At 39.5% G+C, this 15,771-nt stretch overlaps 1 protein-coding gene across 1 annotated transcript; it reads right to left on the reverse strand.

The window, feature by feature from the left end:
• Positions 1-360: 360 nt before the first annotated feature.
• On the reverse strand, positions 361-15,541 carry spinb (spindlin b). The gene is made up of 7 exons (XM_074670525.1): positions 15,438-15,541; positions 6,751-7,086; positions 6,531-6,579; positions 5,656-5,750; positions 5,372-5,527; positions 4,612-4,845; positions 361-4,487 (listed from the first exon to the last, which is right to left on the reverse strand). The coding sequence occupies exons 2-7, from the start codon at positions 6,800-6,802 to the stop codon at positions 4,288-4,290; spliced, it is 786 nt and encodes a 261-aa protein (XP_074526626.1). The 5' UTR covers positions 6,803-7,086; positions 15,438-15,541; the 3' UTR covers positions 361-4,287.
• Between the last annotated feature and the right edge of the window lie 230 nt (positions 15,542-15,771).

Consider the following 15,771-nt stretch of genomic DNA (forward strand, 5'->3'; position numbering starts at 1 on the left):
GAATACTACGTTGTCCATAAAAGCCATTAACTGTAACCGTGGTGTTAGTTGGCTGTTATTGAATAATACATGCAACAAACTTTGATATGAAAGTTGAAGTTTATGTTATGTTATGTTATCAGTAATTTTTTTGTTCAACTCTACTACTTTGTGGGTTGATAAACACAATGAATGATTTAAGATGATACTGTGATGGTTGCTTTGTTTACATTATCTTTATTTGCTATTTCCTCATATCTCTTTCACTGATAACTGTTTTATTTCTATGTTTCAGTGACATTAATTTGTGTAAACAATGGAAAGACACCTTGATATAAAAATGCACAGCCAAAGTCCAGAAATAACAGATGGAGCCAGAAGTGAAAAAACAGAGAAATGGTTTATTTCAGTAAACAGTGTGAGCTTCTCACTGCTATACAACACTGGCATCTGTAGTTGGCACTCTTTAAAGGGACAATCCACCCAAAAACAGACTTCACACCTGCCATCATTTATCCTGATAATAACTGCTGTCAGATTTGTTTTTAGGAGAATATTCTTCATTTTCTATTCTTTTTGCTTAATAACCCCTCCAAAAAACACACATAAGCCTCTGGGACACACAATACAAAATAACAGGGAAAGAAAACTAAAAAAGAAAAGAAAAGAAACATAAAAGGCACCCAAAGCCACAACAGACAGAAGTCAGCCGAACAACTCAAAACTACTGACATGCAACTCACATCAATTTACACTGAGCTAGAATATAGGCATGCAAAAACAACACTGCTCTGAACAGGGGCTGATCAACAGCACACACACACACGCACACAAGCGCACACACTCACACGCACACTTTCTTTCTCTTACACACAAACACAGATTGGTGTTTTTCTGTAAAATACCAACTGCATGTCAGCTCCTGATTGACAACAACTGATTTCCAAGTCACCAAGGCTGAGGATCCACCCAGACACAGGTTCTATTCCCCCCACACAAGCATCCAGGACTCTACCCACGGTTCAAAAACCCTGGAGCCAGATGCATTATGGGAAACACTCTCATAAGATCCAGGTCTATGATGAAGTTTATAAATCACTATCAGCTGATTTTAAACATGTTGCCTTGATGACAGTGAGGTGAGCAATTTGGACTGGTAATTCAACCTAGAATAAGAAACGCTTTCCAATTGTGGACTGAAACTGTTTTTAATACAACAACAGAAGTCTGGAGAAGACAAAACCAACTCAAAGACAGATTGTGAAGATTTCAGACCTCAGAGCTTTAACAATTTTGATCCTGGGTTATTCTAGAAAGGACTGTTGCAATGTCTAGAAAATGAATTTAGAATGTAGAGATCACAATGTCAGCACAAGTGTCCTCTGTGGCATCGACTTTCAAAAGAGAGTGTGTACGTACGTACCAACCAAACAGACTCTTGAATCAAAGATTTTTAAAAAATGTTCTAGAATGTTCTGCTCTCTGGGGTTTTATTTGTGTATCTTTAAGAGCGAACTCTAGAAAAGACCTGAATGTACAGGTTGTAGAATTCAGAAGTATTTGTGAACTTTTTTAATGCAGATTTAATCCAAAATAATGAGGAAAGGAGAAAAATCAACCACAGACTGGGAACAAGTACATCTAGAGCAGAGATGAAAATTTATTTTGGAAAATTAGTTGAAAATGCTAGACTCTATGATCCGGTCTCTGGACTAAGAGCAAAAATATCACAGCTGTTGTTGACTGCTCCAGTTAATAAAGAAAGCCAACATGCCCTTCTGACAGCTAAAAGCTTTGTGTAAAACAACCATTCAAACACTTCTGATTTAATGCATTCTAGAACTTAAAACTGATTCTTGGACAGTAACGTCTGATTAATTCTGGAACTGTAAGTAATTTTACTTGACATGTTCTGGAATGCTCCACTAAGGCTGTTCCCTCAACAACAGGGTGTGTTCTAGAATGAAAACGTGAGGGTCCAGAGATAAAGTGTTAGTCTTGTTAATAATCTTAATCAAAGATGAGAAGACATGAGGTAAACGAATACTAGATTCTAGAATAAGAACAAATGTTTAGAAACCAGATGTTGTGTGCTCTGGAAACGTGAAGTGTAACCTGAAGTAGTGTGTTGTCAATAAAGAAAATGAGTTCTTCTCCGAGCGTTGTTTCATGCAAAAATGGTCATTTTAGAAAATTAAAGTGATTCTAGAGCAAACAGGGGTTTAACAATGAGGATATTTTGCACAAGTTTTTTGCTCTCATTTCAGTACTTGAGCGGTTCTTTCAAAGAAAAATGTACCAGGGAACTTTTCAAAATGGTTTCTGTTAGTGAAAATAGGAGGCTTCTGGCTATTCTAGAAAGGATGCAGGAACATAAATCCTCCAGAATCTGAACTAAATGTCTAGAAATCAACACCACAGGCTGAGACCCTGGGGAATCTGTAAATGAGGGTATCATGGCATTTTATGGTATTAACAGAACATGTTCTCTTTCTAGGTATTCATGTTCTAAAAAAGTGTATGAATTCTAATCACGTAAAAGATTTAATTAAATTCCAGTGCTAATGACACAGACTCAACACCAGGATGTTTCTAGATTTGAGACGGTGCAGATCCAGAATGAGATTTCATCTGGTTTGAGAATTTTGACTCCATGACAAACATTGTGTGCAAGATTTCCGAGTCCCTTCAGGCACATGAGATGTGGATCAGGCAACATGGCTGTTTATGCTAATGGTAACGATGCCTACAGTAGTGGGTGGAGCTACATATTCGAGAAGTTAAGAAGTGTGAAGGTGAATTGTTATGACAAAGTCTTGTGAACCCACCCTGTTAAAAAGGAAAGAGGGAAGAGGAGGGTGTTGTCAGGAAGGTAAACCCTAATCCGTTGTGAGAAAGTATCATTTTCACAAAGGAATGCAGAGATTTGTCATTCAGCAAACAGTTTAAGAACAAAATGAATCACATACACCCATCAAACTGATTCAGGATTAAATCGTAAGTGAACTTGAATGTTTTTTTTTAAAGCAGCAAACAGCAGTTTTTGACAGCTAACCAGAATATAAACAGTATCCACAGAACAAGAAGAGGTGGGCTGGATAATAAACAAGGCGACCTGTGTGTCAGCTGGTAGAAACAAAAAGGCAGAGAGAAACTATACAAAACGCTGATATAAAAGTAAGAGAAGAGTGAGCAGCAGCATTGACCTTTACCATTTCTTGCCCATTAAAAGTGTTTGAAAATCTTTCATTGATGGGACAATTTTTCAACTGGTTTATCAAACATCTTAAACAGTTTTTGAACATTTTTGGCACAAATAAAAAAAAAATCATCCCAATCATCTGTTTTAATTCAAGATAAAAAAAGAGTTTGTCAGCATGTTTAACTCTGCTGCTCACACTGAACCTGAGCTACAGCCACAAGCGCTACATGTGGCTCGCAGCTCACTGGTGTTACTGGGAAAGCTAACAATGCTACCGGGCCCTTCAAGTGTAACTGATGCAGCAAAACAGCTCAGCCTGAAGTCATTCTGGGTAATATAGGAATTAACGTCAAAATGAGAAGGACAAATGATAAAAGAATTGAAAACAGAAAAGAGTCTGTGTTCTCTGGTTTTTCTGCTGTTTCCCTCTGGCTTTAAAGGAGGCGTGGTCAGGAAGAGGCTCTCTGATTGGATAAGAGTTTCTTCTTTGTGTCCACTAATGTAGTCCAGAAGTCCCATCCCTTCATTAACCCAGCAGACTCAGACGTGTTCATCTCCCTCCTCTGAAAACTGAGGTCTGTATCGGTCTGTCAGGGTTTCAGGAAAAGGGGGGAGAGCTTCGGAGTCCTTTGAGTTTGGTCCAGGAGGGGTGTCAGGATTGTGTCCTCGTAGATCTCTGGACAACTCTGACTTTACAAACTAAACCAGATTCTTCCTCAATTGGTTTTGGTGCGTTTCCCCCACAAATACTGTAAAATTAAACGCAGGTTTAAGATATTCCAAACATCCCAGGTCTTGGTCTTCTTCTATGTTGTTTGAAACAGTTTCAGCAGGCGCCAGGTGAAGAAATCTGGACAAAATCAATGAATGTAAAACGATCTGAAACACCTCACGGAGTCTTCTGCAGACTTGTAGCTGGAGGATCTGAGTTCGTGAGGCGTTTCATGAACAAAACAGTGACTATCTTAGACTTCAACATAGATCTTGTAGAGTCTGGATACTTTAGCTGTAGGTTTCTTTACTGGTGGGGACTTGGGGGCTGTAGTGGGTTTCACTGGGTCTAGGCAGGTCTCAGTAAGTCTTTTTGGGGCCTGGTTTTTCAGGTCTTAAGAGGTCTTGACCAGATCGTAGACGTAGATGTGGAAGTCGTCATCAAACTTGATGAAGTAAACAGATGGCTTGGCCTCCACCTGGTGGATGACCATTCCCGACCGCTTCCCGCCGTCCTCCTTGGCGTACTCCACCTGTTTACCCACCAGACTGTCCACCACCTCGCCGGGCTCCCGCTCCGTCGTCACACTGTCGTCTACAGAGACACAAACAGAAAGGGAGATGTTTAAAAATAAACTTATGCAGACAAAAAAGTAAGAGTGTTTCGAGTTAAGAAACTAAACTGAAGCACAGGAAGTTCCAGCCTGTTTTTCACTCACTGGAGTCGGGCATGATGCGGAGGTCTCCCTCCTTGTAGTCGTCCAGCAGCTGGTACATGTAGAGCACTGGGTCCTTCTCATAGGTGATGTAGAACCATGAGGTCATGATGGGAGCTCGAGCCAAAACCATCCCCCTCCACTCCTCCTTTGGCCCGTCTTCTGTCTCAAACATGTGCTCCACCGCTTTCCCGATCATCGTCTCTGCTAGCATTGAGTCGCTCACACGGGCCGGGGCTGCCCCAAACAAAGAAAAGTTAGAGGACTCATCAATTATAAGGGTACAGTTTTGCTTTTTTTTTTAGTAATTTAGACGGATGAAAGGACATGGAGGCTGGTTCTATAAGATGCCAGTGTTTTAGCTTGGTTGTTTTTAACAGTTGTTTCCTTAACGTGATGTTAATTCATTATATTGTGTTTTATTGACTGTGCTTTGTCTCTTGTTGTGTTTCCTGTCAGTAGCTTTGTGTTTTTGCTGCTACCTGTCTTGGCTAGGTCTCCCTTGAAAAGAGGTTTTTAATCTCAAAGGGACCAACCTGATTAAATAAAGGTTAAATAAATAGACATTTACTACAGCTGACATCCCAACATGCACCTCAACTTACTACAAACCTTGATTTGTTAGTGTTCGTTAAAGTGTGATGTTTTAAATGATGTTTTTTATCTATTGTAAAGTCTCTTTGAGTGTCAGGAACAGCGCTTTATAAATGTATTGTTATTATTATCATTATTATTATGTGAAGGAAGGTTTTTGTTGCCTTACCCACTCTGTCAGGCAGAACCTCCAACCCCACCACCCGCTCATCGCTGTACAGCTCCAGACCATAGATGCAATCAAAGCCGTCATATTTGATCAGGTAGAGTGAGGGGTTAACAGGGACCTGGTCCAAGACTGTCCCTTTCCACTGGGACGACTTACCTGAGTAAAATAAACAACAAAACCAGTTTAGTTAGCTGAACCACAAAACAAATAGAGGTTATCTTTTGTCTGTAGTGGCTTTAAACTGTTGACATCAAGCCTTAAAAACACATCCAAATCCAACTTACTGCCCTCCTTCCAGATGTGCTGGATCCTGCAGCCCACTATGTTCCTTCTGGGCTGGGCAAGAGTCTTACTGGGACCAACACTGGTCTTCTGTTTCCTTGTGGGAAATGACAGAAGACGATGTTAGTGAGAAAGGCACATAAAGGTAAGGATAAAAAAAAAAAAAATTCTCCAGTTCTGATTTTATGTTTTCATTTACTCCCCTTTTATCACAAAAAAATGAATATAAGTAAAATGTTTAAAAAAAGCAGACACATCCATCTCTGCCATGACACCAAATCTCCACTGACACATTGATCATTTTGTTGTGTGAAACATGAGAATTTGTGGTTGACCACAGCCTGGATAGGTTGCTTTTTGAGTGTTCAAATGTGTTACATGCGCTTAGTGAAGTCTGGATCAGGTATTGACAAGGCATTGTCAACCAGAAGCTACAAAAATGAGCGAATCAAGTCAGCGCTGCACCTCCAGTTCTTTTACCCGTCAGGGAGTGAAATTGCTGTTTTTGTCGATGTAGTCTGGTGGCTTTGAGGAGAGTGATGTAACAGCTGACAGATTGATGTCTCAGGTGTTGAAAAGAATGTCTCTCTCACAAAAAGGTGTAAATGTTTCTGCAGGGGTTTTTTCTGTAATGGTGTCAGACATTTCAAATAATCTGAGCCGGCTGAAGCCGTAAATAAGCACTCTGATTGGATATACTTGATACCAGAGGCGATACTGGAGCCTTTACAGCCTGTTTTCTTTATCGCAGCTGTTAAAATGAGTGAAGTTGCTTTAAATTGTCATGTCCTGTTAGATCCGAAAACATTTTATAGAAAGGTTTATAAACACTTGATTTCTGGTTTCCCTTTCATCAGCACACATCCATCAGACTTACTTGTGTGTGTTCTTTTTCTTCATCATGTTTGCAGAAACGCCTGAATGTCCTGAAACACAAACATCCGGCATTAATCACTGTCAGAGAAGGTGTGTTCAAGGACTATCTGACATCAGAGCTCAGTGAGTCAGGGGAATATTTCATTTTGACTCAGTGGATCTAGATATACTCTCAGCATGCTTCATCTTCATCCGTTTCATTTCATTTGTGAGTGACTCACCCCCGTCTGCTCTGGGCCGCGGGGCCGCTGGGCTCTTGAATGGGGTCTTCATTCATCCACCTGAGGGGGGCAGCCAGCCAGGCTGCTGGTCTGGGTTAAATCCTGGGAGTGGATGTGTGCAGCACTAGACCCGGGTTGAAGAGGGGGGGTGAGGATGGAGGGAGGGGCAGGGGGGAGGAGGGTAGGGAAAGGAGGGAGGAGGAGGTGATGGGAAAGGAGCACCAGGAATTAGGCTGGGCCCTGGGCAGACTGCATACAGGCTGGGGACAGACTAAGACCTGCGAACGGAGGTGACGTCTCAGCTGATGGACTGGATGAAGAAACAGAGTGTTCAACCTGGAAAAAAAAACAAAAAACAAACATCATCAATGCACAACTGTACAAAAAAAATGACCACAGTTCACTTATTTTGTTTTTAATTTCCTGTTATTAAGGACTGAAACCCACATTGTCACGACTGGACAAACTGTTAAAACCTGGTAAGTCATACTGTTGGTATAATATCACATTGTGATAACAGTATCAGAATATTGCGAGAATGTGTTGTGTACTAGTGTTTTGTGTGTCTTACAACATAGTAGCATAATAATATTGTAATACCACAAAGCACCAGTGTAGGATATTATATTGTGATAACATCACATTGGGAAATAGTATCACAAACATATTGTTACCTGATGACACTGTATCATGATAGTATCTGCTTGTGATAATTTAGAATCATGATTTATTGTATCCTCATAATATAAAGAGTCCTAATGTTGGATCCTGATCAAACTTACAATGTCAACTTTATTGTCCCCTGAGGGAAACTTGCTTTGCAGGCAGGCAAATATCACAAAAACACAGTCACATTCGGATATTAGAAGTGTAAAAAACATTGGTACAGCAATATATCGCGATACTTTGACCTATAATAAAATATTGATGTTTCCACACCCAATACCAATATCTTTGTTAAAATAAAAATTCATTTTTTAGGTGAGTTGGAATTACAATAAGTCTACCGCACCTCCACTGCGGTAGCTGGCGCCAAAGAGCTACTACTACTAAACTGTACAATAAATATAATCTCAAATTATATTTAAAATATTTTACTCCTTAACTTGATGATGTGGGTTTTGAAGTAGCAAATGTCAATGTTGTCCCTCTTTTCTTGGGTCAGTTAGTTAAAAATAATTTTAATTCAATTTTTAACAGTGTAGTAGACTGACAAAATAATAATCAGTCACGTTTCGTGCAATATTAGATTTTTATTTTACTTTTAGATTTTAAGTGTATACACACTTCATCTGACTTTTTTATTATTTCAAACACAATAAAATAAAAAAGTTTTTCAAACAAAAACTGTGTAGACAAGCGCAACATATCACAACATTTCGATATTGTGATATTATCGTATCGTGACCCAAGTATCATCATGTGTCATGTTTATTTGTGCAATGGCTTGTGTTATGAATCAGTTTTTCCTTCTAACTGTAATATAATATCATGTCATAAAACTACTTTTTAAACTATACTGTGATACAAACTATGTCATAATAGTTAAGTGTCATGACATGATTATTGTAAAAGTTGTGTAAATTGCTCTGCTAATACTGTGTACTGACTAAAGCCCTCTAATGGAAGCATGGTGAAGACTAGTGACAGCAGAACCTTAAAAGGCTTGACTATCAAAGTTTATTTATTTCATTTCATTTATTTATTTTTTAATCTCCAAGGCTTTTTTTAATCTCCCCTGAGTTTATCTATTACTCACAAGGCAGCCATTTTTGGGGCTTAATAAAGCCAAACATGAAAATACTGCAAAGAGAGTAAAAAGTGGGTAACAAAATATCATCAGAAATAAATAAAAAGCACAATCTTTTTTAAACTAGGAAAATTAATTCAAGACCAGAATTCACTAAAAGTCAGAACAACAACAAAACATTTCTTGTAATATCCTGGTCTCCATAAAAAACCAGGCACAGACACCAGCTCTTCAACTGAGGGTTTTCTAAGAGGTCCACTGTACACAATCCAGGTCAAATTCTGTGTATGAGACCATTCATGATTCTCCTAATGAGTTAATTATCAGTGAATGGTTTCTTTTCACAAGTCAGAAGTCGGCCATCTTTTCATTCATTCCTCATGACTGCACTTAAAACCAATCAGTGACGTTGAAAGAATATTTAGCCCATGTAGACATGTTTTTATTAACAATACTATACAGATGTGCTTTTACTAACTTGGTTGTACACATGTGCTCATTGTTGTTGGTATGAATTGCAGGACACTTGAGGGGGGCTGGGGATTCCTGGGATTTTATGGAGCACCCAGACTGTAGAGTGACCACAAGTGAAGTTAATGTTTATACCCAATAATAAAAAGAAGTAACTGTGTAACACGAATAACGCAAGTCAGCATTACTTTTTAAGAGTTGAGGTGTTTCAGTCAAAGTGAGGAAGGTAAACAATTAAAGGAAGGAAGGAAGCGAGATTTGTGTGTCTAACAGTTTCTCTACAGATAAGTGAAGGGGGGCTGATCACCCACTTGATGAATGCCAGTCACAGACAGAGCCAGAAGACGGCCAGCAGCCAATCAGAGGGGGACAACACCTGGAGAGCCAATAAGAAGATGACTCAACCTACATTCTTTAGAAAAACTCTGTTAGTGACTATATATTGGTGCTGAGAGAGAGAGTCGGGGTCAGTCTCATGAACTGTCTCTGCAACATGTAGGGAACAGGGAAATGAGGCTGCACCAGAGATCTCTGTAAATGCATATTCTTGACATATTGTTAATAAATTTGTGTTCAACTGAGAACCAGGACGCCTCCTGATCCTTCCCCATCAACGAACTGCGCGGAAAGAGGTGAGATGAGATTGGAGTCAGATTAATAATTTTAGTGTATTTTGGTCAGATTGATAGCGTCACATTTCCAATAAGAAGTAGTTTAAGTATTTGAGGAATTTAGAACAAAGACATCATTTGAGAGTGACAAACTATCTGTGAGGTACCCTGTCAGGATCGCAGTATGGGAAACTAACTGAGGTGAACAGTAAAAAGTACCCTGTAAGGCAGTGCGAAAATGTACCCTGTCAGGATAACAGTGTGGGAACATGACTTAGTGCACGGTTAAAGGTACCCTGTAAGGCAGCGTAGAAAAAGTAGCTCTGTCAGGATAGCAGCGTGGGAAGATACTGAGCACCCAGTTAGAGGTACCCTGCAAGGCAGTATGGGAAAGCAGAGTAGGAGTGACACTTAGATGTATGTCATACAACTCACCTCTTTTCCAACACGTTTAACGTTTGATCCAAGTTTGTGTATCAGGTTTCTTTTCAAAGAAGGGGACATTAAAGAGGTCTGAGGCAGCACCTGGATAAATTTTAATCTTTTCCTCCGTTGAGCTCTGTGACTAACAAGATTACTGTTTTACAAAGATGTCCTGCCCTCCGCTGCAACCACAGGTCACAGGGTCATAGGTCAAGCCTCCAGCTGAGAGCAGTGAATTTTTCAGCGTTTTTTGCAGAGAAAATCTTGCAAAGGATGAAACTACTTCCCCTAGAATGATGAATGGTGTATCAGTTGAATATCTGCAGCTGTGGCTTAGTGAAGACAGCTGTACAAGAGTCTGAAATATTACAGCTGGATCTCATTTCTCACTTGATTTTAATTTCTTATTTATAGTTTTTTATACAAGAGGGACTCATGCTGACAGAAGCTGATAAAAGCTTCATCAGCTCTCGTCTGCAGAGCTCTGAGTCGTGTAAAAATGGTATTTCACATTTTTAAAAGCAACAGAAGAAACCAACCAGAAAAACCAAAAGCAGAACCAGGATAAACTTTATCAGCAGCAGCAGCGGCAGGGAGGAATAAAATTCCAGATAACCAGAAACATATTCTGTCTGACAAGGTCACACACGCACAAACACTGCTGGGAAACAACACAAACAACATTAACAGGATGATTTCCCTCCGAAACACACTCCTGCTGTTGTTCTGCGGATAACGGCATCTTGTTGATAAAAAGCAGCGATAAACATGGGGGATTTTTGCCACTGCTGCATGCTGCAAGAAAATGAGCACAACTGCAACACAAACCACTGAACCACACAGCCTGACACACATGCAGCGTTGCAGTAACACACAACCCAACAGCCGCACAGGCTCTGATCAGACCAGGATCAGGCCGGGATCAACCAAACTGAGGGGGACACGGGGGAAGATTAAGGCCGGGGAGCCAGCAGGAGGTACAGATCTGATGTGAGGGATTAAAGCTCAGGACAGAGAAAACTGATCGTTAGACGACCCAAGATGTATAGATGCTGCTGCTGTGAGCAGTCACAAGACTACAAGGACAAAACTGTGTCAGACTTACTTATACTGCACAGTAACACGAGTTAGTTGAGCTTTATTTGTAAGCAGGGGCTAAAGCTTGAAATATTATCACTGATTTCTTATTATTAGAGCTGTAAAACATCAGAAATCCAGTGTCTACCCTGTTTAATATATGGCAAGTCATCATGATGTAACCCATTAGTTTTGAAGCTTGTCGTCCACAGGGCCATATCGGAAAAGCTGAACTCAATCTAGCTTTGTTTGAGATAGATGAGGCAAAGAGCAAAACTTTTAATAAAATGAAATAAAAGTTTTGCTCATAAAAGGGCAAAGCTGACTTGTCTAAAAATAATACACAGTTTGTGTCGATTGAGAAATGAGCTATTCAGGCCCAAACTGTTTTTTTTTTGCTACCATATATGTTTTTAACACCGTAAGAATCTTTATTTTGGTGTGTATGCAGTTTCCAGTCTTTCAGCAGGCAGCCTTAAATAGAATCTCAAAGAACTGCAGTTTTGAGCACTTCTGCAGTATCAGACTCTACCTGAACCTCTCATAAATTTATAAAATGATGTTTTGTCAGACAAAAGATGCCCAGCACATGGGCACACAGCACATGTATCATAGAGTCCCAAGTAGGGATGGGAATTGATTAGATTTTGTCAATACCAATTCTTTATCGATCCCCTTATCGATTCCTGTTGTGAATTTTCTTGGTAAAAAAAGTAGCTTTACATGTTTTTATGTGTCAACAACATTTAATTGAGTTTATAATGTAAGTGAATAAAATGTAACTGGTCCCTGAGTCTGGATAATTCTGGGCATAATTATACAGAAACAGGTAAAAATTGCACACAATGTGACGTTGGTGTACTGTGTTGTAATATATTAATAATTCAAATAGGCCACCTAGTGTCTCAAAGTGGTTACAGCAATGGTTTAAGTTGTTTGGAAGCTTTCCGTAATTATGAAGTCAGCCATGAGCTTTTCAATTGCCTGTTAGCTTTTGACATTTGAAATTCTCAGTATTTTTTTTTTTTTTACAAAGAGTTGATGTGATATGTTTCTGTGATGAAAGTTGAAATTCTATTCTGAAGCTGAAATTATACTGATGTATGCTAACTGCTAGCATATCAATGCAGTTTCTCAGATACGTTAGCATCAGGCTTGCGCTATTTTGTTATTTTGGTCAATAAGGTGATTTACACCATTTTGAATGTACTGAATATGAATCTCCTGAGAGAGGGTAATGTACATTTTTTATGAAGTCAGTTCTTCAGTAAAACTTAAAGCTAAAAATCCTGAATCAGAGTTTTCTTAGGAAACGTCATCTAACTGCTAAGCTAAGATAGCTGCAGCAGACTAGTCGACGTAAGGACTGGCAGCTCCGGCACAATGTAAAGAATTGATAAGGGAATCGTTGAGCACAAAGGCTAACGACGGATTGAAACATTTCTTATTGATTCTAAACAGGAACCAGTTTTTGATTCCCATCCCTAGTCCCAAGTGAACCAACCAATTTTTACCAACCCATTAAATTGCAAGTTTTTTGACAACACACATAGTCTTCACAGGCAATGACAAACTTTTGGGGACCCCTTTGGAGCAACAAGCAATTTATGCTAACAGGCTTTCTTGTCAGAACTTTGTTTTTGTTGTTTTTATCAGCTGTGAGTCAGATTGTGAACAAAGGCGGGAAGTGAGTTCACATTTGGAGGCTATATCTAAAAGCTCATCTTCTGTTCACTATTTGCATAGAGACCTCAGTTTTAACACATTAACCAAAGCTTCATTTTTGTGGAATAACAGCAGATGGGTTTCTGTTTAGCTTTGCCAAATTCTGGTTGAGTTAATTCTTTTATAGTTTCATAGCTCTATTGCCCAGGAAAAAACCCTTGGCTCCACCAGCTCAGTGTGCAGTGAGGTGATCATTTGGCTTCACATCTCGTAATGAGCTGAGGTGAGGTACAGTGTTCCACACAGTCACTGGTGTCTACCTGTAAAAAGAAGCTTTTCTTCTTCTGCTGCAGCCAAAGCTTGGTCATCAAGGATCTGTTGGGTCTCCACATGTATTGAGAATAATCTAGACTTGTTCTTGAGGGAAGTGTCTTTTCATGGATAACTCTGGTCATAGTCTGGCTTTACATTTATCACTTAGCTGAAATGAGAAGATGCTTTTTAAAGAACCTTCCTTGACACATTGGTCCAGCTAAGAAATCCACCATACCTGTAATCTGTCAAAAATCCCATATCAGAAAAAGGAAATGACTTTGGGCCATTTTTAGTCTGAAGAAAAACCATTAATATACTCTATGAATTATTCAGTCCTTTCACAAATTCATTTTTACATCAATATTATTCCTTAACAGAACAACTCTTTGTGTTCCAGGAGTCACATCCATTATGTGCGCTGGGCTTTAAAGCCAGTTTACACAGAGACCAAAGCATGTAATTACTGCCACAGACCTGTCACATGATCCACAGTCACAACAAGACGCTGTCAGGAACATCAGAACCCAGATCATCATCTGAAACTGTACACTACTCAAGAAGGAAATCTGAAGGAAGAAGTCACAAACAAGGATCCCAAAACTTGCAGCAGGGCCTTTTTGAAACTGCTGAGGGAACTACTCAAAATGTAAATAGATTAAAGCCTTTTCATGAGGCTGCTGGCTGCTATAAGCTTTTCATTTTGTGTGACAGGAAGTGCTCTGACATGTCTCGTTATGCAGATGTGATGTGACATAAAAAAGCTTTCTGCCATATTTCACAACCTGAAGTGTCCAATCATTCAGAGTGAAGCTGTGTCGTCTTCTGATGATGGATGTTATGGCTTTATTTGTGGCAGCTGTTAAACATGAATTCAGCAATCTGGAGACATCAAATTGAAACACATATCGCAAATCCTGTCAGAAGGGGGTACGGGAATTCATAGAAGTCAATGCACAGCCAGGTAACCCCTATTTCCTCCTTTATGATCACTTAAACGATCCGGAATCAGCAGACTACAAACTGTCCTTTGAAAACATATTTTTGTGAAATGTTATGAAATGCCTTTGACAAACTAGAAATAAATAATCATAAAGCAATATCTTTAATAGTATTCGGTAATGCAATGCCCGGGCGGTTAATTCCAAATTTTACTCACCACATGGCAACTCGTCATAGTGGTACTTGGGTCACTGACCTCGTACTTGACCTGAGCATCTTGTAATCTTCCAATAATGACATACTTACATGTATAGTTAATGAGTTGTCATGCAATTGGTCATACTGCTATTGTGGGCACTGTAGCAGGTAAAGTATTATGCTGTACAATATCATTTTGAATTGTAACATGCTGTTTGTAGATTTGATGTTAATGACATGATGAAAATAGAGCCAGAAAATGTTGCCTACAAAGGTAATTACAAAACCGATCAGTGTATAAAGTGTTTTCAGTGTTACCAGGCGAGCAGCATCTTGATGAATAGAAGGGGCTGGTCAAATTATCAATATAGTAGTATTTCGTAATCCTTGATTGCGCTACAGTGGCTGTACAGACGAAACTACATACTAATATTAATGTTTTCTGACACTGATCCCGCTTTTTATCTTTCAGGTGCATTTTTTTTCTATTTTCAGGTATTCAAGTAATATTATCCAGCAGTTTATCAAGTGCTGTGGTATGGTTGTATTGTGATATTATCATTAATATATGTATTGGTAATCAAAATAAGTTATCAGCCAGTATAAATAATACAAAAAGTCTTTAATTAAAGCTTTAAAGCTGTAAACAAAGACACTAACTCATTCATATTTGTTAATACCATCCAAATTAAAGCTCTCCAAAGTGACCTCATCTGAGTTTAACTGACACACACCTGCAGCTCACTGTCTTGCTTCTCCTGCATTTCATTGTTCAGTAGAGGCATTTCCTCCATACACATTTTACAGGGCAGCCTCCAATACCATAACATCAGGCTGTAAGTGATGCTACTCTAACTACCTCTGGTGTAGTGATGAGTTGCTACTTGTTTTGGATGATGATGAGGATGAAGATGAGCAGGCAGAGGTCACACTTTACCCTCCCTTAATTACCTGACGATCACATAAACAGCCCTTCTGATAACACGCTGTAGTATTAGCATAAGTGGAGACATAATTGGTCAAACCCCTCATCAGACGGCAGCCATATTGCGCCAGTATTTACAAAACCCGCATCGGAGCAAAAAAAAAAAAGGCGCAAGCGAACAAAGGGAGAGGGGAGGTCTGTGAGGGGGAGAAAACACTGGCGCTAGGCTAGCTGGTTTGCGGTAAAATGTGAAAGCAGAATACCGGCCCGGTAAACGGCTCCCTCGGTAGTGTCAGAGCCCGCAGATACTTACCGATGCAGTAATCAGTGTCGCCGCATAATCCCGATCAACCGCCGTAGCTCCAAATTGATCCACTCTGCCTCCGTTTGGTTCGCTGCTGCGTCAAGTGAGCTGTGCTGGGATGGAGTGGAAACGGAAGTGAGGCAGGGTAGTTTTCAAAATAAAACAAACGTTTTACATAGACCGAGAGAAAGAATGCATTCAATATGTTAAATAACGGTTTCTTTTTCCTGACATTTATTCGATCTGTTTCTAATGTTAGTCAGGTTTTTTTTTTTGAAACGCATACTGTGTGCTTGCATACCGTCAGCATCTTTTTGTAATACTGTTCTAACAAACAGTTTTT

This window comes from Halichoeres trimaculatus, unplaced genomic scaffold (genome assembly GCF_033239565.1).
Source record: "Halichoeres trimaculatus isolate MK-OKI-2021-1 unplaced genomic scaffold, fHalTri1.1 fHalTri1_scaffold_5, whole genome shotgun sequence".
NCBI lineage: Eukaryota > Metazoa > Chordata > Actinopteri > Labriformes > Labridae > Halichoeres > Halichoeres trimaculatus.

Bases quoted from the DNA above. Each gene is read 5' to 3' on its own strand.
- spinb (XM_074670525.1), bottom strand. From the start codon at position 6,802: ATGAAGACCCCATTCAAGAGCCCAGCGGCCCCGCGGCCCAGAGCAGAC. The intron at 5,751-6,530 runs GTAAGTCTGATG...ATTTCCCACAAG, and splicing joins AAGAAAAAGAACACACACAA to GAAACAGAAGACCAGTGTTG. The intron at 4,488-4,611 runs GTGAGTGAAAAA...GTGTCTCTGTAG, and splicing joins CCGCATCATGCCCGACTCCA to ACGACAGTGTGACGACGGAG.